The sequence below is a fragment of the Piliocolobus tephrosceles genome, chromosome 11 (assembly GCF_002776525.5).
Source record: "Piliocolobus tephrosceles isolate RC106 chromosome 11, ASM277652v3, whole genome shotgun sequence".
Lineage (NCBI taxonomy): Eukaryota > Metazoa > Chordata > Mammalia > Primates > Cercopithecidae > Piliocolobus > Piliocolobus tephrosceles.
The window spans coordinates 96,950,617-96,968,991 of NC_045444.1; the positions used below are offsets into that span (position 1 = coordinate 96,950,617).

The following is an 18,375-nucleotide window of genomic DNA, read 5'->3' on the forward strand; positions in this document are numbered from 1 at the left end:
GAGGCTGTCACTGTTAGTGTCATGGAGTACCTCTCTGGGTGTTAGGCCCTAAGCATATCACTCAGTACCCCAGTCCCAGCTTTGGGTCAGAAGCTAAGCATTCTGGCTGTAGAACTGCCTAAGGGACTAGTACTAATCTTGACCTATGCTTTCCTCTCCCTCATTCCAATTTGCTCATGTCTAGCCAGACTTTCTGATGATCTAGAGGTGACATTAGGTCTTATTGCTATGGAAATGGAGACTATTCCTCTGCCTTTACATTTCTATTAGATTTTCTTCGTATTTCCAACTTGTTCCAAAAATTGAAGGGTGCTGTAGAAAGTTTTCAATATCTCTTAGGCAATGGTCATGCTAGAATTTACTTCGAGCCTTCAGGAGGAGTTTGGTATGCTATACTGACTGCCCTTGATGTGACTCGTAGTTCCTGGGGCATTTGCAATGAACGGAGGCCAGAAGAAAGCTGCACGGGCCAAGGTCAAAGTTTGTGTTAGGCTCCTCAGCCCTAGGGATCTTTAGCTTCCATTTGATTTTCTTCATGTGATCTAAATGAGTTTAACTTATAAAAATATTTTCAAGGCTACTCTGTTTTCTTTTTATTTTTTTCAACTTGTTAAATGCTATACATTGATCTTTTAAATTTCACAGGGAGGTAATTGACTAATTTGAAGTTCTTGTAAATGAATCAATAGGGTTGCTACATTACTAAAGAATTTTTCTAAGTTTCTTCTATAATGCAGAATGAAATATAAGACCATTTTAATGTATCACCATACAGTAAAAATTAGCTTATGATATGTAGGTTCCTCCAGGATTCTGAACAACTTGCCACATAGCAGATGCTCAGTAAGGCATATTAATAATCCTACACTTTATGAAAATACTTTGTAATGAAGTTTTTATAAGTGCTATATTTCATTTACAATGAAAAACCTTATTAGAATAAAATGATTCATGAATCTAAATCTTTTGTTTATTAATGTTCAAACATAAAAGTAGTCAAGTAAATTAACCTTGTGATTTTGTCTCCCTAATGTTGGCTTATGTTTAACCAAAGACCGATGACTTAATATTAACTTAGAATGTTGTAAGATTATTAACTTAGAATGTGGTAAGACCTAATCGATTACTGCTGTTACAGTGCTTCAAAATTTTGAAGTGTTAGGCCTTGTAACTGCAGAGAAGTCTCATGAAATATTTCAAAGATAAATTGTACTGAAATTCTAAATTTCAAATATCCGTATTTTAATAGTATAACTCCAACAATAAAAAAATAAGATTTCATTTACTTGATTGTAACTTTTTACCATATTATCTGCACAATAATTACCCAAAATAAATTCTGGCTTTAGGCTTTCTACTTTCCAGCGCTTAGTTCAGATTTATTTTTTAAGAGGATAAGTACTGAGGCATACTAATAGCTAAGAAACATCAGGTGAGCCAGAAGGCAAGTATGTTATATAGCTTTCGGCCTTGGTGAAGATGGAAAAAAAAACATGTGGGGCTTATACTTTTTCTGATGTGCAAATAATTTACGTAGATAAATGATTCAACAGCAATACAGCAATCCCAGAGTAAATTATTTTCATTTTTACTACTAGCTTAAGGGGATTATTGACTTTATAATGGTGTTTTTTTTAAACCTTTTATGAAATCTATTGCTGAATTAGCTTAAGGCTTTACATCCAGAACATTTTAGTTGGTGGAGTCTCTTATCCAGGAGAAGAAATATTTCTGTTCTTCCCATTTTACAGATATGTAAGTGCTGCAGTTAAAACAAGGACACATGGTTGCCTGTTTTTGTACATAAAACAAAATAAACATTAGCAAATCTGGTTAGAATTTTAATTAGGCTTCAAACAACAGATGGGTCTTTTTAATCTGAAGTTTTGTTATTGTACTTGTATATCTGATGCCATAGTTTTTGTTTAACCTGGCTTCAGAATGTTCTAAGTCATTTCTTCTGCTGTTATTTTATTGCTTACTGAAGAGCTCATTTACATAGTGAACGTTATCGCAATATAACACAAATTTAATTTTTCCTTTCCTTTTCTTTTTTTGAGAATAGGTTGTTTAAAACAAAGAATAAGTAAGGATTCTTGCTTTATATGGCTGTCAACAATTCTACAAATAGGACATTTTAGGGCAATGCTGTTTATAGTTGACATATTTCTTCCACTTCAACCTAAATATTGTCATCTGTTTGTAACATAACACGCTGTTTTTCAGTTTCAATGTGTTTCTTCCTCTTATAGTCCTGTAAGTTCCACATATACAAAAACCTAATGCAATTTTAGGCTGCAAGAAAAGTCTCATTTTGACTTGTTTTCCGTCTTGATATAAAAGACCCAAAGAAAACTGGTTCAAAGTAAAGGATCGATATCCTTAGAATTAGTTCAGAATGCTGATGGGTTGGAAATAATACATGAACAATGAGTAGATGATTTTTAATAGCATAATACTGAATGCAAAGGAAAACCTAACAATAATGATAAACACTAGGCTGCTTCAAAAACTTTTATAGATTAAATTATAAATTATGTTTGAGTTTTGGCTGTTACTTCCTAAGACTAAGCCCTCTAGATCAGTTTGGCATAGCACCAGGGACACATGTTCAAACCCCTTTCAAGGGGAATGTAGCTGTGTGACTCTCATTAATAGCTGTTGCATTATTCCTGTTCTGGAAAAGACTTTGAAACATCTCCCCTTTTAAACTGAATCTCAAACTGAGAGTATTAAAGTGAGAAATTGGAGTCACTTATTTGTGATCCCATAAAGTTAATCAATCATCTTACTAAGAAAGGAAAATAGACCCATAAATGTAGGCTTACAATGAATTTTAATTGTGAGGAAAATTTAAAACCCCTAAAAGAGATGAGATGTTTAGAGAAATTTCAGATCTTACAGTATTCTATTTTGTAACATCATTAGAAAATTGAAATATTGTATGACAATGGTGAAACAATAATTCCAACATCCACAGCAGACAAACCAACAAATAACCATTGAGAGTTTATTGGAATTTCTACTTATGTGTAACCCCCCCTCACAAAAATGTATTTTCATTAAAAATGACTTATAACTTGTGAAAGAATCCTCAGACTTTACAAATATTAAGAATTGCAACATTAAATTTAGTTTAGAATGCTCATTGTAAAAGTAATTTAAGAATGGAGGCCGGGCATGGTGGCTCACACCTGTAATTCCAGCATTTTGGGAAGCCAAAGAACGCGGATCTTAAGACCAGCACGGCCAACATGGTGAAACCCCATCTCTACTACAAATACAAAATTAGCTGGGTGTGGTGGCACAAAGTACCTGTAATCTCAGCTACTGGGGAGGCTGAAACAGGAGAATTGCTTGAACTTGGGAGGCAGAGGTTGCAGTGAGCCAAGAGTATGCCACTGCACTCCAGCTTGGGTGACAGAGAGATTTCATCTCAATAAATAAATAAATAAATAAATAAATAAATAAATAAATAAAAATAAAAATAAAGAAATAGAAAATAAAAGTAATATAAGAATGTAGATCATATAGTTATTTTTGTAATTCAGTTTAATTTAGAAGTAGGAATACTAAATAAAATTATAAAGTAAGTTTAAACATGGAGCAATTACATATACACAAGAAAATTCAGTTTTAGTCCTTCTAAACACTGTGTGTGAAGAAATCTACAGTCTTATGAATCTTCCTCCAATAGATTTGCAAACAAAAGAAATATTTAGTATTACTAGGCTGTAGAGACTAGTAATTTAATGTTTAATTTTTAAATGCATATGAAGTAACAAGAGAACACAATTTTTCACTACTTATTTTATAACCTGATTGACTCCCAGATTCACAATACCTGTAGGCTCCAGACTAAAAAATGCCAGACTGTTAGTGGAAACTAGCCTTAAGGCATTTTTCTTGATATCCATATTAGCTACAATCCCTGGCCTATTTCTTTGGGGTATGTTTACATGTTTTATGAATATAACTACATGGGTGGGGGAAGAAAAACATGCAAACATAATTCCAAAAAAGTGGAGATAATGTTATTAATTGTAGCCACAATTTAAACATATTGGTTCAAAAATTTAAACATATTTGTGTGTTTTATGAGATTCAAACAAAATCTCATAAAAAGTAAGATTTTTAGAAAGTACAGAAAAATCTCTCTTTCTGTATGAATTTTATTTTAGGCAGTTGCATGCTAAACTTGTGCTTAGTTGTTCAAATTAAGTGAATGTTCACATGTGGCCTCCACTCTTGAACATCAGGTAACTTGGAAGTACCATTAATTTTGGCATAAGGACTTTGATCATTTGGTTTAAGTGCCTAGCATGAGTTAGGTTCTCTGTAAACAAACGCTGAGATGATGTTTGGGGAGCATGCTGTCTATTAGGGATCAGCCTCTGTGAAGCTTCAGAAAGTGGAACTGGACAGAGAACTAAACTGTAATGCAGTTTTGATAAAGCAGTGGCCAACTGGATAGGAAGCTGTTGCCCACCAGACTTCCCTGGACGGGGCCTGAGCCTTTCTGTCTGGGCCTGACTCAATCACTGGCCATGGGGTATTCCAGGAAGGTCATGGGGCAATGCAGCCCTCTACAGCTAAGACAGACCCTGAACAATTTGACAGCAGGAGATGGTTTGCTGACCTCACTCCTCACAGCAGGGCAGCAAGTCTTTCCATTATTAATATGAATAATTATCTATGTTATTTAGAAATTGAGTCCTCCATCACTGGGGAAAAGGGAGGAGGGACTGAGAGGTCCATCTCCTTATTCATCCCAGCATCTAGGGTTCTAACAATCTTCAAAGCTTGAGAACTCAAAGACTTAGGATCAGTGCAAACTGTTCTCAAAACCTGCTGGTTCTCCTCAGATTATAATGACTCAGATAATTAATGACTTGACATTTCACTCTGACAATTTACAGATTTATAGATAGGTAGGTCTTGGTTGACCTGGGCCTGCTGTGGCTTATCCATGGCAATTTTGAATTAAGGCTCTTATAAATAAATTTAAATAGAGTTCATGCTTAAATTTCTTTTCTTCTTTTTTCTTTTTGAGACAGAGTCTCACTCTGTCACCCAGGCTGGAGTGCAGTGGCAGGATCTCAGCTCACTGCAAGCTCTGCCTCCCAGGTTCACACCATTCTCCTGCCTCAGCCTCCCGAGTAGCTGGGACTACAGGCGCCCACCACCATGCCTGGCTAATTTTTTGGATTTTTTAGTAGAGACGGGGTTTCACCGTGTTAGCCAGGATGGTCTCCATCTCCTGACCTCGTGATCCACCCGTCTCAAACTCCCAAGGTGTTGGGATTATTCGCGTGAGTCACCGCATCAGGCCGCTTAAATTTCTTTTTATCCTCACTTAAGAAATTGGAAAGCAGAAATAAAAGTAAGCTTAGAAAAAGAAAAAGAGGTTATAAGTCAGACTGGGTTCAGAAACCGCTGCTCCTCCAATTGCTAGTAGAATGATCTTTACTTCTCTGAGGCTCAGTTAGCTCAAGTGTAAAATGGAGATTTCGATATTACCTACATTTCTTTTTTTTTTTGTGAAGATTAGATAAGAAAACCCACTAATGGCTTTAAAGATAGTATTCAGTACATTCATGTTAACTATTATTAAGGATGTCATAGGGAATTGATCAGAATGGAGTTCTTGGTGACACAACATGCTCCCAATCCCTACTTTTTCAACATAGCTTCATAATTCTATTTGAAGTAAGATACCTTTCCCAGAACAGTATGAATTTATTGTTCAAATCCAAATTCTCAACTTATTTGTACAACTACATATAGACTTTAATAAACATAGATAAGTATTTATGCAACCCAGTTTATGTCTTAATAGGTTATCAGTAAAGTAATGGCAGAAGGTAGAAATAGGGTAGTGACATGACAATCTACTTCTACCAGACATGCTTAAGAAATGTTAATGCTTTACTTTATCCAAATATCAGTATTACAGCTTTTATTAAGGGAGGCATTTTAACATTTGAACTCACACTAGAGAAAGCTTAAAGTATATATTATCTTTAGTTACTATTTCCAAAATTAATTATACCAACATTTATTGAATGCCAAAGATGTACCAGGATTATACGTAGACCTCAACAACAAAAACAATAAAAATATAATAGCCTTGGTATTTTTAATAGAGGGAGAAAATGGGATAATTATTAGTTATAACATAGTTGGGGACTTGGTATAGAAATGTAATGTTGTAAGCGTGAAACCACATCAGTGAATTAAAACAAATTTATTGCTGACATACAGTAAAATTTGGCAAGCATTTTAGATGAAAAGTAAAGGAAGAAAAAGAGAATGCTTGGGTTTTATATACTTAATGCAGCTTTATTCTTTTCCCTAGTGATGGAGGATTAGATTTCTACATAACATAGATAATTAATATTAATGATAGAAACAATTCATGAGGAAACCTAAAGAATGACATTTAGAAATCACCTTTTAGGGTCTTCTTCTGAAGACATTACTTATATGACACCTGACTGGTAGATGAAAGCCTAAGGGTACCTTTTGGGCAGTAATTGCCACCCAGCCTTAACTCATTCCTTACTTTCATCTTCTATCTTTTAGCATGAACTATATGTGTGTGAAATTTTTGTCTTTGCTTTCAAGAGGAGAAGATGAAAATCGGTAAAATAACCAGAAGTCAGTGAGCATCAAAGAATTATTTTGAAAACACCATAGTGTCAGCACTGTCACGTGCTAATGTCACATAATGAAGTACTTTTCTATGCATTCACCAACTGTGTAGTGAGAACATTACTGTGTGGACAACAGTGGGGTATTTCAGTGGGGCTACAACATGGAATTAGGCATTGTGCTTTCTAGATGCAACACTGAGAAGTTAGAATCTAGTACGGTAGAAAAATACTGTTAGCAATTAAAAGGTAACACACAACAGTATACACCAAACGCAGTCAGTGGAAGCACAAGAAAATCGGTGATTAATTCTGACTTCGTACATACCATGGGTACTAAGAAGCACTGCCAGGAAATAAAAAGGCAACAAGGAAGACATTTATGCACAAAGGACTGACAAAGAGAGGTGGGGAATCTAAGGTATTCCATATAGAGAGCGGGACAGATGAAAGGACTTTGAATGTGAATTGAGGAATTTGGGGATTAGTGTCATCCAATTGATGTTTAAGAAAACCTTGACTGTACTTCATAGGATGGGTAGAAGCAGGGAGAGATTGGAGACAGCCAGAACATTTAGGAGGCAATAGTAGGTGATGATGGGATTTTTGTCTTGGGTGGCCATGCAATTTCATATAGTGTGAAGTTAATTCTAAAAGCAAATAGGTGACTATTTATTAATTATAGCCATTATCATTATTAGATACTATGTGATGAGGTAGAACTATTTTTAATTGGAGTATTATTTAAGTAACTAGCCTGTAGCACCAGGTGTGACTGGACAGTTGTAACTCCAAGATATACTGGGAAAATATGACAGAGAGAGAGAGAGATGGAGACTCCAAGAAACTTAATATTTCAGGTTTTAAAATATTTGTAAGGCTAACCACTGCTAGAAAAAACATTGCATTAGATATCTACATTTTAGATAACAATCCCACCAATAATAAGACAAGTAAATTAAGAATTTGAAACATGGTTAGAATAAAAAATTTATGCAGTGTAAGATGAAAAAATAAGTGTTTAATATTTTCAGCATTGAAAGAAATAATCAGGATGATGGGTGTGGGTAGGAGAGCATATGCTTGTATATTTTTTCTGTTATAACTTTTCCTCTCTTATCAAAGTCACTATTTAATCATTTAGAAATATTCTGCTAAATAGTCAGTAGATTATCTGACAAAGCTTAATTACTTGTCTACTCTGTGCTAGCCACCGATATAGGCTGGAGGTGCAATAGTGAATGAAGCAGACCCAATACTCTGCCCACATGAGGTTCACTTTCTAATGTGATGAAATAGATAATAAATATATCACTAGATGGTATGTTAAAAGGTAATGAGTGCTATGAAGAAAGGGCAGACCAAGGACAAAGAGGGCTGGGGAACATATTGTAATTTTAAATGAGGGTGTCAAGGTAGACCTCTCCGAGAAAATGACATCTAAGCCAAGAGGAAGGAATCTTTAAATTTTGGATTTTAAATTTGAAATTTGGCAAGCTTTTTTATTGAAATTTTTATTTTTATTGATTAAAACATCAGTGGAAAAGAAAGGGCAAATTCTTTTGTTAAAGCTTAATCTCTCAAGGGAAAAATATTTATCTTTGCATTTCCACGTGTTTTAGTGATGCCTCAGTGATATCCTTACTGAAGTTTTCTCTGTTTTGTAATCCATTCCCTTATCTGGCCTTTTACTAAACGAGAAGACTGGAGACATTCATCCATTTATCTACAGAGCCTAGCAAGGTGCTTGACACCTGGTAGGAGTTCACTGTCTGAGACTTGAATGTCTAAATGGTCTTATTGGCATATACATTTTTATTAAACACATAGGGATCATGTCATGATAAGGTCCTTTATTTTATAGGACTCACATTTATATAATCCTTTGGTTACTTTTCCTGACATTCTACAAGAATATACACTTCTTTTCATTAAGATTTCCTTTGTATTTCCCCTTTTCAAAGTGTGAAGTGCTCTGGCAGTAGGCACTTAAATTATAATTTAATGTTATAATCTAATTCCTCGCCTGCAGACCTCTGTCAACTAGGACTGAGGATACTAAAATATCTTATGATGGTAACAAGGTGATTTCTTTTATACTCCTTGGAATGAAATAGCATTTGGGGAACTGTTAGTTAGAAGAAAGGATTCCAAATAATAGCTCTTTGTTCAGAGTTCATCCATCAATTCATAGATAAGTCAACTGGCACTCATCATTTTAAATTCATCAGGGGCCAGTGTAGTTAAGAGGAATATAAAGAGTACTTTAGCAATAAACAGAGGCCTTGTAACAATATAATGTGTAGTAGGAAAGAGGATTGGAAGATCTATAAAAACTGCCAAAAGAACCAAAAATATAATTAAAGCAGCAAAAAGACATATTGAACACAATCTCAGGGACTATTTCAGGCAACAGCAAATGTCTCTTCAAATATAGAGATGGAAAGTAAAATACAAAACTAGTTTCATGAAGGGAGTGAGAAAAATACCAAACAGAATTAAAGGAATAGGCTCACAAATGTTGATTTTCTTATGTTATTTTTTACCTTTCTTTAAAATGATTAGAAAGTGTCTAACCCAGATATCGGATAATTCGAAATTCTCAGATGAGAATAGAGACAAGCAAAATAAAAATATAAACCAAGGTAATATCTTAAGCAAGCATGGTTCAGAGTAGCAAAGATAAACTGATACACAGAAAACAAGTGAAATTTACAATTTACGCCCAAATTTTGCCAACTAAATACAGTTGTTTTAGGTTCTATCAAAGTTACATCTTATCTAAAAATGTTTTCTTTTTCTTTTCGTTTTGTAAAAGCATGAAGGTTTACACATGATTTCCTCAAGAACTAAAAAACAGTATTTCCAGTAGAAAATGTATTTTGATGGTAAATTTTCATTACTTAGACCAAAGGTTTCACCTAATAAAACACATCAGAGTTACCTGGGGAGTTTTCCTAACAAACACACTTCTACTCAGACCCATTAGCAGAGATATTTGAATAGCTTATAATAATCTTTGGAAATGCACGGAATACTATCACTCTTACTTTCTAAAATCTTCAACTTCTGTCTTGAATTATAATTAGACAAAAATTGGCAAATTAAAAAAAATTTAGAATCAGAATAGCATGTTATCAGAAGTGACATGTAAGTTGATTTCCTCGGTACAGAAGCAGAATTCAGACTTCTGTGTAAGATCATCTGTTCCATAGAAGTCTGGTCATCACTCACAATAAATAAATAAATAATTGTGGTTTCCTTTGTGCTGAGTAATTCTAAAATATTTTTAAATTTAATGAAGACAAACTCCAACTATTTAAAGTGTCAAGCTTGAGATTTCAAACCCTGGGTCGAAGGAGATAGATACAACTTTAACTCAAAGATAATTTTATAAGTCAAGTAAAGGACAAGATATTTTTGGTTAATCTTGCTCAGGAACACATGTATATGCTCACTCACACATATACAAACACACACAAAATGTTCAGTACAGTACATTGTTCAATCTTTCTCAGAAATACAAACTTGAAATTCACATATTGTACCTCTGATTTAAAAAAGAAACTAATAAAATTATCTGTTGAGAGGAACATCTTAAACATATCCCATCAATTTTAATGGAAAATATTAACATAGTTTTGTGTGTAAATGTAAGTTAATATGTATACACACTCACACATAAACAAGATGTTGGAATATAGTATATTGGTTTAAAGGTAATCAAGACATTATCTTACATTGCAGAACACAATCATTCTAATAACAAGAGACTCGGGTGCTTCGGGTCTAAAAGAGGCGTCTTATTTCTACAGAGAGAATTATTATAGAAAAATAACGGGCTTTCTTCATATTAACATTTGAAAAGTTTAGTGCATGTTATAAAGCAAGAGGAGCATAGAAACAAAGGTCTAGAAATCATTTGTGGAGTTTCTGCTGCCTACTAAAGTGTGTGTGTGTGTGTGTGTGTGTGTATGTATGTATGTATGTGTATGTGTATGTGTAATGGGAGTGGAGGTGGGGTGGCAAGATTTAAAAGGATTAGGCACTTTGGCCTCAGTCCTAAAACTGTAAGGGAAGTAAAATGAAGAATTAGTACTTTTTTGTTTTTTGTTTTTTTTGTCTTCGATGACTACACTTAAACCTTCCAGAAAGAATAGCCCAGTGATATTCCTTACTTCAGGAAATTTGACTCATGGCCAGACTTCTTTTCTCTATGTCCCTGTCCATCCCCTTGACTGCTGATTACTTTGAAGCAAATCTCAGATATCATACTATTTTATCTTTGAATATTACAGTGTATATCTTTTAAAGGCAATGACTAAAAATATAACTATAATCCTAAAATCAATCTTAAAAAATTACACTTCATATAATCACATATCAATTTATGATTCTAATTTCCTCAATTATTTCAGATATGTTTTTCTTTATAGTTGAATTTCTAAAAATCACATTCTAATTAGGCTTGTCCTATAGAGTTTCTTAGGGAGTCTATATTTTGTCTCCCAAGGTGTAGTTGAAAGCATTTCTTTCTCCCCTGAATTTTATGGAAATTGAGAGTTAGATTTAAATGGTTTCAACAACAGAATTTAGAGTATTTATAAGGAGTAGATGATGTCTGCTTCTTAGATGTTTTTCCAGTTGTTCTTCTTCTTAGCTAAGAATTTGGTAGACCCTGGCTCAAAGATTATTATGGCAAAGTTATTCAATTCTGAATGCCATAGTATAGAGAAGGAAGTAGACATGGATATAATTAACTCTAATAAAAAGTAAAATACAATATACTTCTAGAATGTTCCACAGTGCTTGGTTTTGTGTCAGTATTAAGAGAATGATAAAGTTTCGGTTTCTTCATGAACATAATTCTGGCATGGAGAGGGCAACCCTTAGGACAACTCCATCAAACACAAGAGCTCTGCAGAACACAATTTGATAGATAATCTTGAAGATTCCTTCTGGCTGTAAATCTCAGAGTGATGATGAGCTGTATGGTACAATTCACAATGTATTTGCAAACTCATGAACTTTCCTTAAAGCTGTTCTTGAGCAAAGCTAGAAAATGATAAAGGGGGAAAGATAGACATATAACATTTCAGCTAAAGTGAAGTATTTCTGGCTTGTCAACAACTCTACAAGTAAACTTAGAATAGACAGTGTATCTGCATGCTTCAGTTCCTCTTCCAAGAAAACAAAACAAAACATCTGCCAGTTACAAGAGCCATATATATCTGAAGAAAAGTGACAAGTAATAGGAAAGCAACTGGAAATCTGGGCATTGTGGTTTCATTAAATATACTATGCCTTTATTTAATATATCTGTGTATTTTACCTTTGGAATATTTTTTTGTGTTTTGTATTGTGTATTCTGCTAAGATTCATGCAACTGTTTCTTCAGGCACAGACAGCACACATTGTCCTGGAAGATGGAACTAAGATGAAAGGTTACTCCTTTGGCCATCCATCCTCTGTTGCTGGTGAAGTGGTTTTTAATACTGGCCTGGGAGGGTGAGTAATGCTTTTTTTCCAAGGCTTTATTCTTCCTCTATGTAGAGAAATAACCAGATGATCTCACTCGTGGTGGCAAGTTGAAATCACTGCATCATAATAAGACTTCATATTGTCCTGAAGTTGCACCGTGCCTTGTGCATAGCCTACTGCAGCCGTCCTTGAAAGAAAGTTAGACATGAATGTCCTGCTACTGTAAATGAAAGACAACATGGGCATGTTGGTGGTCCCCTGGATAAAGAGAGCAAAATGAATTCTAGAAATTTAGATTGTGAGGACACGGGTTACGTGAGATTACCAAATGGTTTCTGTAAGGGGAGGTATGGGTCTAATTAAGGTGAAAATTGGAGCAAGGAAAAGAATGGATAGTACATTCTAGTGTCATTTCATTAGGAAAGAATCAATTTTGCACATCTAATATGAAATACTATAAGGAGATAAGAAAGTCCTTGAGTATTTTATGTAATTTTGCACTCTAGTAAGAAAGTTGAAATAACAGATACATTTATTATCTTTAATCAATGAGAGAGCAGCTGTGTAGATCTAATATTTTCAGTAATTATCAACTGTGACCTGCCTTAGTATTTAAGACCTGCTAACATGTACAGCAATGAAAATGAGAGTTGCTACAGAAATTAAGTGGCTGGTTTTACCTAGTTAATAAATGTTTGTTCACCTGGGAATCAGGAGGCTAGATTTCTAGTCTCAGTTCTAAGGATAACTAATTATATAATATTGGGAACATCACTTAAGCTTTTTGAGTTCTAGTTTCTTCGTATAAAAAGTGAGGGGTCTGGATTAGATACTAATTTAAACTGGGGATTTAAACAATTATGTGTCTTAAAAACATGACTAGATTGATTGAAGGGGTTTCCAATAGAGATTCAATCCAACTAGTATTCTATGAAATATTTGATACATTCTTTAGAGAAATTCGAGTTAGCCTCATAAAGACAAGGGGGCATTAGGTTCACCGATGCTAATTGACCAAACTTCCATTATATTATTAATTTATATTCTTTCTTAAGCTCTTGCCTCCCTGTGTGAAATGAAGAATATTAGATGAGTTTTTAAATAGTTCCACTGGTGAGAACATTAAATTACAGTGTATTGAAACCTGTTTGCAAAGTTTTGCTTCACCAGGCAATTATTTAAGCTTTTCGACAGCACTAATTACTAGCTGTGTTAATATACCTGCCAACAAACAACTGTTTAATATAGATCAGAATGATGGAGGGCACTAGAGTTTTCTTCTCTGTGATAGATTACAGGTAATAAATCTTGTCACATCACACAAGTCAAACAGGAGCTGATGGATTAATTTGCTCCCAACATTGTAGTTCTCTAAAACAAAGTGTATTTATTCATTTGCTGAAGAGTATTGTAAGCATATGTTTAAAGGGAATGGTCAGTTCTTTTATGGAAAGAAAGAAGAAAGAGAAGTAAAATCAAATTAATTAAAGCTTTTTTTTTGATGTAGGAAAAGGCATTCATTTATAAGATTAGTCCATAGACCTTATTTTTCCATCGAGAAATGCTGCTTTCATTCATTACGTGCCTCACTCAGTAAGGTGGTTGATAATTAAAGGGGTTATTTTGTTTTTCATCTTCAAGCAATGCATTTATATTGTGGGCAGGCCTTGGTTAAAAAATTATCAGTTCCTGACAGATAAGAGGCAGCTGATAAATTAACTGATGGAAGCTGTGGATAAATACCACAGCCCTCGAGTCATCTTAGGGATTGCAGAGCTGGAAGACTAAGTATTTTGTTGACAAAGTTAGTTCTGGTAGGCGTTAGTCTGGATGGTGTTGAAGAATTTATGTTGACTACTGCCTGTGTTAAACTTTATTGGTTTCAAAATCTTTGATTCTGTCCCCCTGAGCACCTAAATTCACTTTCAGTTGTAATCCACAAAAAAGATTTGGCTTAACTCATTTTGCAGAAAGTGAACATAGAAGAGAGCAGAAAAAACCCATGAATTGCAGTGTATTCCAGTGCATAGAAAAAGTGTAGATAGCTCCTGGTACTTATGGGAATAGTGTTTCTTCTTCTTAAGAATAAGAAATGTGTGTGTGTGTGTGTGTGCATATATACACATATGATATGTATATGCACACACATACACACATATGATATATTTGTATTTTTCCTCTTACCCAAACTTTAAAATATAGCCCTCCTGCATTCCTCCCTAATTACATATCAGCATCTTTTAACTTAGAAGTCAGAAAGGCCTCAAGTCAGGTCTGTCAGTTGAATTTTTTTTCTTAGCAGATAATAACTCCCAAACTTATATGCTTCTTTGTAAAATTAAAATATTTTAAAAATCAACTTTATTGAGTTATTCTTTCATATAAATTAACTTACTTATTTTAAATATTCATTGAATTTTAATAATCATATATACTCATTCAACCACCACTAACACAATCAGACTACTCTTCAGTATCCTAAAAAATATCAAGAAAAGCTTTTCAATTTTTTGATGGTCACTATCTGGGTGAAACTGGCAGCCCTCAACAGTAAATATCAGTTTGGGCTCAATGATATCTGGTAGGCCAGGGAAGTCTTTAGAGTATCTGCAAACTTTAAATAGAGCAGCAATATTTTAAAAATTAAGATGCTAGAAAGGGATTTTTAAAGGAATTTAAAAATATAAACAAATTGAGGGGATAAAACTTATATGAAAATATACCTTGGTATTCATGAGTTGGTTTTTCTTTATATCAATTATATCATGGTATAAATTTTTATATTCTGTCATAAAATTTCCCTAGGTTTGCTAAAATCTAGAGACATTCTTGTTGGATTCTTCTCATTTTCAAGGGTTACATAATTCAGAGCATGTATGCAGATTATAGCTTTGTAGTTACATACATTATTTGTTGATAATTTTTTGGCCTGTTTACCCAGGTACCCAGAAGCTATTACTGACCCTGCCTACAAGGGACAGATTCTCACAATGGCCAACCCTATTATTGGGAATGGTGGAGCTCCTGATACTACTGCTCTGGATGAACTGGGACTTAGCAAATATTTGGAGTCTAATGGAATCAAGGTAGTACCAGTGATGGCCATTTAAAAAGTCTCAATTTGAAGGAGTATAGTTAACTTATTCTTAAGAATTAGGATGGCCAAAGTTTATTCCTCAATATGGTAGTACAAATCATTAAGCTCAAGTATTCAGTCTTATTCCTAGGTATATGAGAATAATCTTTAATTTGACAGTATTTTGAGTTTCATTTCTTAGGGCACTTTGAATTTTAATGCATTGGATGAAACTTGGCTTAACTTGAAAAAAAATGTTGTTATAAGTTCAAATAACAACTGTGCTATAGAAGAATCACCTTTTAAAAGGAGTTTGGTAATCAATTCTGTATCAATTATTTGCTTTTTAATCTTAGTCTCTAGGGGATGATTTAAAGATAGCTTTTATGCCAGTCTAAAAGTAAACATATTAAGATTTCCTAAACAAGGTAACTTTGAATACTATCTTAGGAATATATATCATATGAACAATTCAAAAATTTATATTCCAAATGCAATCCTATTTTTTCACCATTCCATTTTTGAATGACTTCAGCTGATCATTTAACTTAGTTTTCACTATTTCTCACAATTTCCCACCAATTTTTTTCTTTCCTTAAATGTAAATTAAAAATGATTTTGTTCATCATGTGCATTAAACCAGTAATTGTTAATTAAATTCTTAATATTTTTTGCCACGCATGTCAGAAGGGGGACCTAGTTTAGCCTCAGGATTTACCAAGTTAGGTAAGCCTGCTCCCTCTCATGATGGTGAATGCAATAATTATGTATTTTTAAAAAAGGCGTTTTTTTTTTTTTTTTTTTGCTTCTTCTTGTTTTCAAAAATCCTAAGTCTCATGTCAGTGGATATCATAAAACTTAAAAACAAATGCAAATTGACTCACAAGAGTTAGATAATATTTTGTGATAACCTCTTTAAAATGACTGCCTGTCTTTCTAGGTTGCAGGTTTGCTGGTGCTGGATTATAGTAAAGACTACAACCACTGGCTGGCTACCAAGAGTTTAGGGCAATGGCTACAGGAAGAAAAGGTGAGAAATGTAATAGGGCATCCATCATCACCTAAGGAAGATTGAGAAGGTGCCTGTAGATTCAGAAGTGACAAGCAGACAGAGGAAGATCATGTAGTTTGGGATCTTTGCATTTCAGAGAGGGATTCCTTCTCTTACTTTATAAACGCTGAAGTGTTTGGATTCGTCCTGAAGTGCTGATGAGCACATATTTTCAGTTTATCCACTAGGTGGCACTCATACATGCTTGGTAGCATTTCACATTTGGGAGAAAGGGGGTAAGATAAAATTTTAGCATTTTCTCTTGTTAGCAATTGAGTCTTTTACTCTCCTTCACTGTTTTTATCTAGAATATAGTTATGGAAAGTTATGGAACTTGCTTCATGGGTTCTAGTGTTCTAGTACCAGCTCTACTGTTAACTGGTTGTGTAACTTTGTGCAGGTCACATAATCATTCTATGCAATACTTGTGACATCTCTAATTCTTATGAGTATAAGCAGATTACCATCAAGTCTCATTGGGCTCCAACATTATGACATGTAATTATATATAATTTCATTTGAAGTATTAATAATATCAGAAAAGGGTTATAAAACTTTATCTTACACTTTTAGTTTAAATATTAATTTCTTTCTTTCTTCTTTTTTTTTTTTTTTTTGAGGCGGTCTTTCATTCTTGTTGCCCAGGCTGGAGTGCAATGGGGCAATCTCAGCTCACTGCAACCTCCGCCTCCCGGGTTCAAGCGATTCACCTGCTTCAGCCTCCCCGCCCCGCCACCGACAGCAGCTGGGAGTACAGGAGCCTGCCACCATGCCTGGCTAATTTTTTGTATTTTTAGTAGAGATGGGGTTTCACCATGTCAGCCAGGCTGGTCCCGAACTCCTGATCTCAGGTGATCCACCCGCCTTGGCCTCCCAAAGTGCGAGGATTACAGGCGTGAGCCACTGCGCCCAGCCGTAAATATTAATTTCTAATGAAACAACAGCATTTGCCTTGTTTGGATGTTAGAAGTTATCTCCAGTTTTGCTGTAGCTGCTTTTTGTTCAACTGCTGGGCCTGATATTGACAGAATTTTATTCTAAGAAAGTGCTGCCTCTCCAGTGAGTGTCTATCTATGGGGTGTAAACACTGCTTCTTTCTGACAAATAAAAAAAAATCTTGATCCTGGCTTTTTAGATCTCATTCTTTCTAAATTTTAAAAGGGAGAAGAAGGCATCCATATCATATCCTGGGCCATTGTCATTTTCTTCTCAACTATTGTCTGAATTTATCTTCCTTATCCGGGCAGCTAATTTCTGTAATTGTCATTTGGGAGACACTTTTCTCCCCCCAGCCCCCACAACCCAAGGTTTCCTTTTCCTTTTTGTTATTTAAGACCCTTGTTCTCATAGCTTCTCCATGTCAGAACCAATAGTTTTCGTGTAAGTCTAACCAATGCCTTGTAAGTTCGTTTTATAAATGTGCTTTGGATCTTCTTTCATGATCACAGACATGTAGAGTAGAAAAGAGTCCAAGATAATAACCAGTTCACCTCCTTCAATTTACAGGTGAGAACAAATACATCGCTTAAACATTTCTCAGATAATTAGTGGAAGAAAAAAAAAACTAAAACATGTTTTCATTTTTCTAATTTCTTTTTAAAAATTTTTGTTTTAATAAAAAGCCTCCAGGGAAATAGAGCCTGTTTTCCTGATTCCTAACTCATTACTCTTTCATTATACCACATGTGTCTCTATCCAACCTAGTCAAAGAAACAAAACAAATGGTGGTCTTGCATGATGGACTAATAGGATGATCACGTTTTAGAACAACATGACTACTCAACATGGCCCTTCAGAAAAATGTGTTGAGGGCCTACTCTGTGCCAGGAACGTTTAGCTCAAAACACAGATTTGCATATTATTGCTTATGAAGTTCACCAGTGTGATTTAACTTACTTAACATCCTGGATTAAAAGCAACCGAAGTGTAGCAGAAGATTGATGTTTAGAATTTCTCATTTTTTACTCTGAGAAAGAACCTGGGTATTAAGAGTCCTATGCCTAACTGTAGCAACAATTTACCGTGTTCCGACAACACAGTCACCCTGGGTCAGAGAAAAGAAAGAGTGGAGAAATTATTTACTGCCCAAGAAGATAGATGAGGCCAAGTTTGTA

At 34.5% G+C, this 18,375-nt stretch overlaps 1 protein-coding gene across 3 annotated transcripts in view; it reads left to right on the forward strand.

The window, feature by feature from the left end:
• CPS1 (carbamoyl-phosphate synthase 1) overlaps positions 1–18,375 on the forward strand; it is a 191,680-nt gene that overhangs the window by 77,362 nt on the left and 95,943 nt on the right. For all 3 annotated transcript variants that reach the window (XM_031936522.1, XM_023220178.2, XM_031936521.1), the window contains 3 exons: positions 12,052–12,161; positions 15,076–15,220; positions 16,151–16,240. In XM_031936522.1, coding sequence (XP_031792382.1) covers positions 12,052–12,161; positions 15,076–15,220; positions 16,151–16,240 — 345 coding nt within the window. The remainder of the gene's footprint in view (positions 1–12,051; positions 12,162–15,075; positions 15,221–16,150; positions 16,241–18,375) is intronic.